This window comes from Schistocerca nitens, chromosome 2 (genome assembly GCF_023898315.1).
Source record: "Schistocerca nitens isolate TAMUIC-IGC-003100 chromosome 2, iqSchNite1.1, whole genome shotgun sequence".
Taxonomy (NCBI): Eukaryota; Metazoa; Arthropoda; class Insecta; order Orthoptera; family Acrididae; genus Schistocerca; species Schistocerca nitens.
Genome location: NC_064615.1, coordinates 662,132,435 through 662,144,732, shown reverse-complemented (window position 1 = coordinate 662,144,732; position 12,298 = coordinate 662,132,435). Strand labels below are relative to the sequence as shown.

Genomic DNA, 12,298 nt, shown 5'->3' with positions numbered 1-12,298 from the left:
AAAGGTGTAAGGTCTGAATAAACATAACAAGTATTCGTTTTTTATTATTAGTGAATAGGTGTTAATGGAAGGTATCTAAACCATTTCTAATGCATTGCACTGTTTACCTCTTGAAAAACAAACTCCAGTCACGAAAGGAAGAGCTTCAAACAGCATTTTTGTTAAATGGTCGTAAAAGTCAGCTGTAGTAAGTTCAAATTAACATATAATCAACAATGAAGTCATAGAATCGGTAGAGCGAAGTTTGCGTATAGATCAGCTGAGGACAGCCACTGGATGGTCGGCGTAAGAAATAAACAGAAGAATAGAAGTTCGACTGGAGTGCTTTTCATCAGCTAAATAGAAAATTTTGAAACGAAACCTCCAATGCATCGAAAACATTGAGTTTACAATTACTGTGTACTAACGATTTTGACTTATGTAAAGTGGGACATGAAATTTTAATGAGGATAGTTTGAGTGATTTCTCTGAGATAATTGAGGGACGTATGTTGGGAATCACTCTGAGATAATTGAGGGAAGTATGTTGGGAATAAATGGAACAGACAGGAAAGGAGACGTAATATCAGGGAACAGAATGGCTTGGAAGACGTAATTATGATCGTAATGAAATGAAGATGGAGGCGAATGGATAGCAAATGGAAGGAGGAAGAATTTTTTTATGGATTTAATGAGAGAGACGTCGACTTAATGGAGGGTGGCAGACGCCAACTGAAAACGTGTACATCAAAATTCTTGCGTGTTGCTGAAGACTATAAAGAATGGAAAAGCCTGGAGAAATGCTTTATCCAACAGCAAATGTTATTATGTCATGATGATCAAGAACAATATATACAGAATGTTCGTGGTAAAACTACGAGGGATACCCATAAAGCTTTAATTATTACCTAAAAAAGTGAAGCTGTTACCATGAAATTTCATCATGGAGTCCATTCTTCTCTACATATATGACCTCTAATGCGATACATGTTTTGCGACAATAGATGATTTGGCGGAGTCCTTGTTGTATAGGTCTGCATTTTGGCTTTTCAGGAAACTACACATCTTGAAAATCACCTAGTCGTTAATCTGGAAAATCTGTCACGCAATTGTTTCCTCATCCGAGGAAAGAAGAAGTCAGTGTGTGCCATGACAGGAGAATACGAGGGAGTGAGTCAAAATCTGATAGCTGAATGAAGCAATGTATGTGACTGGGTGTAGCGCAGAAAGAGCTGGGGCGTTCTGAAGCAAAACCACCACCTTAGACAGCTTCCCGTAGCCTCGGTAGCATATTCCTGTGACGGTCCGTCTCTGTGTGCACCACACCCGTGCAGTCCCAAAAAACGCCCGGCATCGTCTTGCTCGATGATATTCACATCTTCGTGTTTTATTGCCAGTGATGAATCTGCTTGTTTCCACTGCTTTATTTGCTCCTCTGTCTCGGTTTCAGAGTGATACGCCCAACATTCGTTCATGGCGGCTAGTTGGCTAAAGTCACCTGAATGTAAGTGAAACAGCTGCAGCATTTCCGCTACAGCCCACATTTGGCGGCCTTTTTGAAAGGGAGCGACCAGTCGCGGTACGTGGCGGGCGACGTTCTTAGTCATGTTCAAAACGCCGTGCAGAACTTTGAAAACTGACCCATGACTGATTTTCTCTTTTTCCAAAATCACCTCGATTGTGATAAGCCGGTGATGGAATACCAGGGGCTCTAGTTATCAATCCGTTCACGATTCTTTACAGATATGGATTTTATTTAGTCGAGGTACTTGCTTAAACTACGAGGTGCGACAGTAAAGTAATGAGACTAATGTGAAAAAAATGTTGCTTACAGTTTTAGTCAAGTTTGGTTTTGCCTCCTTCAAAGTAGTTCCCTTCTGATTGCACACAGTTTTTCTAGCGCTTTCTGCCATTGATGGTAACACTTCTGGAACTCATCTTCTGTAATATCCTCCAAGACCCTCGTCGCAGCTTTTTGGACATCTTGTGTTGTTTGAAAATGGTGTCCCTTGACTGCCGTTTTGACTCTTGGAAATGGAAAAAAGTCGCACGGAGCGATATCTAGTGAAAAAGTTGGCTGCGGTGGTACTGAAATTTGTTTTGAGGTTAAAAATTGCTGACAGAGCAGTATGGGATGGCGCATTATCGTGATGCAGAATCCAGTTATCAGCAATGTTGGCACGGACACGAAGAACTCTTTTACGAAGTCTTTCTAAAATTTCTTCGTAGTAATGTTGGTTAACTGTCCAGGAGGCACCCATTCTTTATGAAAAATACCCTTGGAATCGAAGAACCACACAAGCATGCAATTCACTTTTGACTTTGACATGCGAGCACTTTTTGGTCTGGGTGATCCTTTTTAGCACCATTGCGAACTTTGGCGTTTTGTCTCTGAATCGTACTGAGAAAACCAACTTTGATCACCAGTGATAACACGGCTCAACAATTCTGGATTGATTTCCGTTTGCTCTAACAGATCGGCTGCCAAATTTTTCCGTGTTTCTCGCTGTTGTGGTGTGAGATTTTTAGGGACCATTTTTGCACAAATTGTTCTCATACCAAGATCTTCAGTTATTATCAGACGAACCGTTTGTCGATTGATGTTCAGTTCTTCTGCAATCATTTTCGCGGATAATATTCGATGAGATCGTAAGAGTTCGCGCACCCTGGCCAAGTTGACATCCGTCCGTCAGGTTGATGGTCGTCCACAGCGGTCTTCATATTCAAAGTTCGTTCTGCCTTTACTAAACATTTCATGCCAACGAAAAACTTGAGCTCTTGACACAACCTCCTTTCCAAAAGCCTTCTGAAGCTTACCGTAAGTTGTCGTCGCCTTTTCAACCAATTTCACGCAAAAACAAATGGCATACCGTTGCACAATATTATGCGGTTCCATTTCCTTGACGAGAGACACAAACACGTGTTAACTTATTACAGCATAACTCACGACTGAGCAGTTGCATCGATGTGCCACTTGGACTAGAGGCAGCTTATAGACCAAGGTGAGGGTTGCCACATCTTGCAAAGAAAGTCAATCTCATTACTTTATTGTCGCACCTCATATGTGTGACTAACCCTGGTAATCCAACCCGGACTTTAATAGCACTCTGTGAAAGCTATCTGCCATTTCGTGATGTGACCATAATTTCTCTCCAGTGTATACTAATCTATATCTACATCTGCATCACTATTTTGCAATTCAGTATTAAAGAGTCTTAGAAATGACTTTTTATATTATGATCTGCAGATAATCGGAAACAGTCGAAACTAGTTATCTAGTTCGCGAATAAGTGATCTTGGAGAGTAAAGATTTTCGAAAGAACTCGACATTCATTGAAACTTTTTATTGCTCAGGGTCAAATGTAACTTTCTGCGTAATAAAGATATCTTGTTTAAATGATTTTGTAATTTGTATTGATCACCTGACTTAACTGGACGGTTTACGAGAGTATCATTTGAGGGGGAGGTTCAAATTGTGTCCCAAATCATTTATACAGATTAGAAACGAGATGGGGTCTGTAATACTTGCTTGGAGAACATCAGATATCACTTCTGTTTCGCTCGATGGCTTCCAATCAATTACTGCTAATGGTGTATTATCTTCAGAGCAAGCTTTGCTTTGGTATTTGCTTTAGTTCTTAAGACAATGTCTTGTACATCACCTTGTACTGATTACTTCCAGTTTGTTTTACTTTCGCGTACCTGCCGCATTCTCCAGTGTGCTGATAGCGGGCGCTATGTCGGCAGGTGGAGCAGCCGCCGCCCTCCGGCTGCCGGCAGCCCGAGGTGTACTGCGGGTGGCGGGGCCGCCGCTACCCAGACGCGCGCTCCATGGGCTTCCCTTTCGACCGCATGCCTCGGCCCGGCGTTGACACCTTACAGCAGTTCCTCACTCCGAATATGAGAGTGCAGGAGGTTAAGATAAGGTTTACCGAGAAAATACTCCCCCCACAATCTGCCCCGTTTAGAGTTGATTAAACCGATTCGGAACCTTGTGTTCGGCAAATTACTCCTCAGTTACAACATGCACATATAATTGTAAAACTTCAATATGAACTAATAAAAATAAAATTTCTCGTAATATAATTTAGTTTCGGTAGCACTGCAAACGTAAATTGTTATTTTTCTAACCTGTATAATAGTGTACTGTGTTATAAGATGGAGCTACTACCATGAGCAGTTAATTAACGTCCTGATCTATTAAGCCATGCCCTACCATATGAATGTTTATGTGCTTGTGTACAATAGGAAAAGTGATCTGCCCTCGAATGATTAACGAAGTAGTCACAGACAAACCCGATTACTTAATAATAAATCCAACGGTAATGAATATGCATATTGGTGTATTCTAACACCCAACATCAAAATGTAGTCCAAAACTTACATAGTGTGTATACTTCCGATTGTAGGCAAAAGCAGTGCAATGAGGCTGTTTTCTCCTATCTTTAATCACTGGATTCTCGAAAAGAACAGTTAGACAACGGTTTCATTAAACCAATCAAATGATTAAAAAAGTTGTTATTTTTTTATGTTCCACGAGAAATCTCACTTTTTTTATTTGACATATGACTGTATGTAACAATGACGATCTACTTTTGTCTGTATATGACAGTAAGAGCGATTCAGCTGATCAGACTATGACGACGTGTAAAGCCTGGTGGCTGGTGTAGACGGAACCATCAGAAGATGATTCGTCAATGAGCTGAAAGCAGTTACCAAATAAAAGTGGTTTAGCGATCTTGACTTAGGATTTTTTATCCACATATTTCAAAATATCTCACAATTGTATAAAAACGCAGTACAAAGTCTAAAGACGTCATCAGCATTCAGCACAGCGTCCAGTGACCTATCTTCCTTCAACTGTACTTTGATTGATACAGAGACGCGGTATTTAATATTTGGTGAGTTTGAACCAATAACGCAACGCACTGGAAAGATATTACTCTATACTAGAGCTCAACCTCCATTTTATGAAAAGCCAGCAGTCTGTGAGCCTCTGTGTTGCCACGCAGAAGGATACCATTTCACTTTATAATGCAATCCAGTTTCTGTACACGGAAAGATCGCAACATAACTTTAGGAATATTTAGAACACACAACTGAAATAAGCTACACATTACCTATTAGTCACCACGGAAAGTATCTGCAAAGACTAACGCAGAATAATCATCACTGCAAGACTCCTACGGCAGCAGACCAAAAACCAACCAGACGAGTACAGAACCAGAAACTAACAGATGGCCATCTCCCATTCGAACTATGAGGCCTCGTGACTACACACCTGCAAACGTTTCCCATTAGTTGATGGCCATAGTGTTACTCCAAAGATATAAATATGCTTCAGTAAGACAAAAAGAGACAGCTCAAAGAGCTTGGCTATACTGATTGAAGCTGACGATTGTATGAACTTGCGAAACATTGCTAAGATAAAGTCGTGATTTCAGGAAGCAAAATGTCCAGTGGAAGAAGCAACTTTCAGACGGCAATGTTCTTCTTCTTTCGTATCACAAGGGTGCATGCCACGCTGTAAGCTCAATTTCAAGAATATACGCACACAGTACAACGAGGAAAAGTGTAGAATCAGATGATAGCTAAACTATTTCATGTGAATACAGTGCTGGCCATTACAGTTGCAGAATCAAGAAAGATAGAAAATAACGAAATTTTCTTACTGTGCCTTTAAAGTGTAGTAGAAACACTATATGATTAAATTTGTAGCTTGTTTGGAGTGTACAGCGTTTCAGGTTCAGTGCACGAAAGTGATACCTCAGGCAGCAACAATTCCAGTCACTGAGCAAGTCTAAGCTTGGACGACAGATATGAGTACGTCATTCCTTTTTGGTTAAAGTATGTGCCAGGGTTCACCAGTCTTAGTAGCTGGCGAGTGGAGGTGAACCATTTTCTCGCCATTTTCTCGCACGACCCGGTGTTTTTAATGGGTGACTGATCTGGAGCCACAGAAACAGTCGAATAACGTCTGTATCGAGGAAATTCAGGACTGCATGGGGAACATGCGGACTTTGACGTACCGTACTCAAAAATAACGTCGAAGATAGAGCTCAGTCACAGGCATTAACACGTCCGAAATGTAACGCCTGCTGTCTACATAACCGGCTATGTGAAGCAGACGCGATTGAGTTACGTACCCCTTGACAGCAGATCATGCCAGGTGTTGGCCGGTATGATGAAGACAAATGCAGTCTAGAACTGTTCGTTTTCCTCGGAGCCTCCACATACGGATACGTCCCTCGGGACTGATCTCACTGTTGGTACCTGTCTTGCTTCAGACTAGATCATTTGCTGACTGAAGGTACGTGACGTTGCTGTACGATGCTGCACGGCCGAGCTAATATGTCTGCCCTTTCTGGCGCTAGTCTTTGAGATCCTGCCTTGCGCTTGAGCATGGCCCTCTTGAACCGGTCGCTCTCAACGAGAGCAGTAATTTCGCGGAACGATAAGCTGCAGTTTCAATAGACCACGAACCTGACGCTGTCGAATTCCGATAAGTGCTGGTACACATTTCGCCTTGTTACACGAGGCACAACACGACAACACGATCTCTCAACAATCGACCATCATTCAAAAGTGACTTCGAAACCCGCTGCATCATTTTTCCTTATACAGGACGGTACAAAATAGTCGAAAAGCTTGTAAGGGTGTTGCTCTGTAAGCTGTGCCGAGAAACAATCATTAAGTAAAAAAAAAATCGATATGTTGCGCCGCTTTCGAGTCAATTAGCTTTGAAATTAGCCAATCAGGGCGTTACACACCAAAAATTCAAGCACCCCTACAGAGACGGTGTCAACAAATTTGTTCTTCGTTTGCTTTCCTACAATCGAACAAGAGGGCGATACAAAAATAGGACGCGGGACGGTAATAAGGATCTAACCCGAGCCAAAAGATCAGCAGTCTCGTGCGCTATCATCTGCACGAGGAGAAAACGAACAGTAATTGTGTCTGGCGGGCCGCTTGAATTTGTGCGCGCAACCGCCCGATAGGCTACCTTCAGAGCTGATTAATTCGGAAACGCCGCAACTTATCAGATTTTTTTCGTTAACGACTATTTTCGAGCACAACCTACGCTGCAACATCCTTAGAATCCTTTCAGACTTTTTATAACCACTCGGTATATAGAACATACGCTGAGGTGACAGAACTTATAGGATACCCGTAACACAGTGTCGGACCTCCTTTTTCCCGGAGTGGTGCAGTAGCTCGACGTGGCATGGACTCAAGTCGTGGGAAGCATCTGCAGAAATATTGAGCTATGCTGCCTCTATAGTTGTCCATAGCTGCAAATGTGTTGAAGGTGCAGGATTTCGTACACGAACTGATCTTTCGGTTACGTCCCAAAAATATTCCTTGTGATACATGTCGTGCGACATGGATGGCCAAATCATTCGCTCGAATTGTCCAGAATGTTCTTCAAACCAACCGCAAACAACTGTGGCCCGGTAACATGGCGCACAGTGATGAAGTCCATGTAGCCGAACATAATAATTTCCTGTCAGTGATCGATTCAGCTCCACCGGAAGACCCAATCTACTCCATGTAAATACGGCACACACCACTATGGAGCCAGCACCAATTTGAACAATGCCTTGTTTATAACTTGGGTTCGTGGGCTTATGGTGTCTGTGCCACACTCGCACCCTACCAACAGCTATTAGCAACTGAAATCGGAACTCATGTGACCGAGCCACGGTTTTTCAATCGTCAGGGGTCCAACCGATACGGTCACAAGCCAAGAAGAGGCGTTACAGACAAAATGCTGTTAGCAAACGCACTCGTGTCGCTCGTCTGCTGCCAACGCCCTTTAACACCAAATTTCGCTACATTGTCCTAACGGATACGTTCTCCTTACGTCCCACATTGATTTCCGCGGTTATTTCACGCAGTGACAACTCTACGCAGACGCCGCTACTCTCGATCTTTAAGTGAAAGCAATCGGCCACTGCGTTGGCCGTAGTGAGAGACAATGCCTATAATCTGGTATTCTCGGCACACTCTTGGCACTGTGGATCTCAGAATACTGAATTCCTTAACGATTTACGAAATGGAATGTCCCTTGTATGTAGCTAAAACTACAATTCCGCGTTCAAAGTCTCTTAATTCCCGCCGTGCGTCAATTATCACTCCGGAAACCTTTTCATATGAATCACCTACGTACAGTCCGCCTCGGTCAGCGCTGCAGAATGCCAAGCCAAGGGGCTCGGGTTCGATTCCCGGCTGGGTCGGAGATTTTCTCCGCTCATTGACCGGGTTTTGAGCTATCTCCATCATCATTTCATCCCCATTGACGCGCAAGTCGCCGAAGTGGCGTCACAAAAAAAGACTTGCACCAGGCGACCGGTCTAACCGACGGGAGACCCTGGCCACACATTTCATTTTACGTGAGTACAAATGGCAGCTCCGCCGATGCACTATCCTCTTATACTTTGTCTAAGCGGTACTACTCCCATCTGTATATGTGCATATCGCTTTCCCATGACTTGTCATTTCAGTGATGATGACATAGCACGGATGTGCTCCTGAGGGATGTCGTGCCAAGTTCCGTCCAACTGGTGACTTACATGTTCAGAATACCGAGCTGGCTTGACGGCCATACCCATAATGCTCAAAACTTTCTTAGTTGAGGCAAGATATGGAGACCTTGTTGGCCAAGACAGGGTGTGGCTAGCACGAAGACAAGCAGCAGAGAATCTGTCCGTGTGCGAGGCGGCATTATCTTGCTGAAATGTAAATCCAGCATGGCTTACCATGAAGGACTACAAAACGGGTAAAGAATGTCGTCGACGTACCACTGTGCTGCAAGGCCGCCACCGAAGACAACCAAAGGGGTCCTGCTCTGAGGAGAAATGGCACCCCCAGACCATCACTCCCGGCTGTAGGGCCATATGGCGGGCAACTGTCGGGTTGGTATCCCATCACCACCTAGGTCGTCTCCAGATGCTACTTCCTTGGTCATCGAGATTGAATTCGAAGCGGGACTCGTCTCCAAAGACAACTATACTTCAGTTAATAAGATTTCAGGCGGAAGACGTGACTGCAGACGCCCTGGACTGCGGTGGGACATCAGCCTGACTGTCGTTCGCTATATGGCCCGACAACGAGGAGTGATGTTCTGTGATGCGATTTGTTTTCATAGCAGGTCCCCTTTAGTTGTCATATGTGGCACCCTTACAGCGCAGCGGTACGTCGACTATATTCTACGCCCCGTTTTGTAGTCCTTCATGGTAATCCATGCTGGATTTACATTTCAGCAAGATAATGGCCTCCTGCACATGGGGAGAGTTTCTGCTGCTTGACTTCGTACTTGCCAACCCTACCTTGGCCAGCAAGATCGCCGGCTGTCTCCCAGATTGAGGACATTTAGAGCACTTGGGCAGAGCTTCCAACTCTCCAGTTGGACAGAAGTTTGTTGCGAAGTTGCAGGATCGCATTTTTCGAATTTTCGACGTATGTACCATAACCACTTAACCTCATATTTTTATTTACGCTGTATTTCATTGTTTGGAGGTTAGTTATTTTCAAATAGGGCGCTTCTAACACTGTTTTCTACCGTAGGGCAACAACACACCAAAAATACTTCGCCACAGTGGAATAATAAAAATCGAAAACGGACGATAATGTAAAGTGTATCTTGAAAATCATGTGAACAGCCGTCTGATGATGAACTTGCCAGTTCGAAACCGGAAACGGCGCTATTTATCTAAATAAATAACAGTATTAATAGTGGCTGGTTGCTGTTTTCTACTTTGTAAGAATTAACCTACATTAATTGTACACAGCCACGGTCTCACCATGCCAGTTTTAGACAAAATAGCAGTGCGAAATAAGATCACGAACTACAGACATTATTTTCGTTGACTGGAAATAACACAACGGGAAACCTGATAGTGGATAAGCACTATGTTTTCACTGTCGCTTATGGCCGTATGCAGTTTCACGGACAACATCTTCGGCACGATAGCTGTGTGATTCATGGGAGAAATCATGGTATGTCAAAACAGCTATCCTGATATGAAGGCACTTTTCTGACAGAGGAGGCTAAATCTGGAAAAGCATTAACACCCACCTCCACCTGGTGTTCAGTACTTTCAGATAGAATCCTCTTCCCCTCTGCATGAATGCAAATTTATTAGCCATCCGCATATAAATAATATTGGAGACATCAACTTAATACATCAACTAGTTTCAGGTCAAGTTAATTTCATACTTACATTAAACTATTTACTCTAATCTCATCATAAGTTGGTGCACACTCTATAATACTGCACACATTACTGACAAACGTTTTCAGCTGGCACCAAGACCATGATGACACCCCAACTGCTCCATTACGTTTACGTGGCTTTTTCCCTTTTGTTTATCTGAAAACCTGAGTCACGATCCCTAAGCAGTGAAGCAGATGTTGAGCTTACGAAGCTGAAAGGAGAATAACATCCTCTATTAAAGATCTTAGTCACACAATTTTTCAGTGACTCATCTTATACTCTGAAAAAATTTATATAATGACTGAGATGTTATGTTTCTTAATTTCTACCAAACCTAATTTTTTTACCAATTTCTACATTGTTTTTATTTAAATAAATCTTTGCTGTATGATATTATTTAAGAAGTATCCTTTAACGTCTTCTCTAAAGATGTTTTTCAAGACATAATTCACCGTCAGAAGCTGCTGGTAATAATTACTTTCTATATAATAAGTTTTAGTCCACAGCCCATCGTCATATATTCTGTACGCCAATATAAAGAATACATTGCTTAATGCACTGTCAGAATATAGCCAACTGGAACACATGTTTACGAAAAACTCGCGAAATGAAACAGAAGAGGTAGGGAGCTGGTTGTGGCTTTTAAAGTTACTGAGACCACAAAATAAAGTATATTTTAATAACACTTTACCGAAAGAAATCTGAAACTTCACAATTATTGAAAATATAACAATAATTAGCCATGTATGGAAGTGAAACATGGACGACAAATAGTTTGGACAAGAAGGAAATAGAAGATTTTGAAATGTGGTGCTATAAAAGAATGCTGAAGATTAGATGGGTACATCACATAACTAATGAGGAGGTATTGAATAGAATTGGGGAGAAGAGAAGTTTGTGGCACAACTTGACTAGAAGGAGTGATCGGTTGGTAGGACATGTTCTGAGGCATCAAAGGGTCACCAATTTAGTATTGGAGGGCAGCGTGGAGGGTAAAAATCGTAGAGGGCGACCAAGAGATGAATACACTAAGCAGATTCAGAAGGATGTAGGTTACAGTAGATACTGGGAGATGAAGAAGCTTGCGCAGGATAGAGTAGCATGGAGAGCTGTATCAAACCAGTCTCTGGACTGAAGACCACAACAACAACATAACACTAATGGAAATACAGGAAACGAAACATTTTATGACAAAAAAAACCACTCGCAGTACACGTAGTGATCGAAGAAGAACTAAAAAAAAAACACAGAAAAAGACTTAATGCCAATTGACAAATGTCATTAACAATCGTAGCACAGATGAGCTATAAATCAAGCGAAATTAATCCAGAATTACTCAACAGTTGGTGTTAAACAGTATAATAAATTTACCAGCAGCTAAATTGACTGAAGGTCCAGTTAAAGATGACTTTCATTGGTAAGCCAAAATATTTTAAGTAACAAGCAGGTGTAGTACAGTACACTATAGTTAACAAGATAATGATGCAAGGCCAACCCAAAGTGGTAACTCTGGGAATACCAAGAACAGTTACAAACTAAGAATGTAAATACACTACGTAAAAACGAAATGACGCACCACAGAGGAATTATCTGAATCGAATGGGATGGAAATCCCCGGAAATGATGTATATGAACATGTAAACAAATGATTACAATTTCAGAAAAATTGGCTGATTTATTCAAGAGAAAGAGTTGGTCCACCTTTGGCCCTTATCCAAGCACTTATTGGGCTTGGCATAATTGACACAGTTGTTGGATGTCCTCCTGCGGGATATCGGGCCAAATTCAGACCAATTGGTGCGTTAAATCGTGAAAATCCCGAGCTGGTTGGAGGGCCCTGCCAATAATGTTCCAAACGTTCTCAACTGGAGAAACATCGGCAACTTTTCTGGCCAAGGTATGATTTGGCGAGGACGAAGCAAGCAGTAGCAACTCTCGCCGTGTGCCTGTGGCCATTATCTTGTTGAAATCTATTCCCAGGATGGCTTGCCATGAAGAACTACAAAACGGGTCGTAGACTGTCGTCGACGTACCGCTGTGCTGTAAGGGTGCCGCAGATGACAACCAGAGGGATACTGCAATGAAAAGGAAGGATACCCAAGA

General features: G+C 42.4%; 1 protein-coding gene across 1 annotated transcript in view; it reads left to right on the top strand.

Annotated features, from left to right (window-relative positions):
• The window catches only part of LOC126235228 (phenoloxidase 1-like), a 141,027-nt gene that overhangs the window by 84,802 nt on the left and 43,927 nt on the right, over positions 1 to 12,298 (top strand). Inside the window, exon 9 of the mRNA XM_049943959.1 lies at positions 3,726 to 3,893. Within this exon, the coding sequence (XP_049799916.1) occupies positions 3,726 to 3,893 (168 nt within the window). The remainder of the gene's footprint in view (positions 1 to 3,725; positions 3,894 to 12,298) is intronic.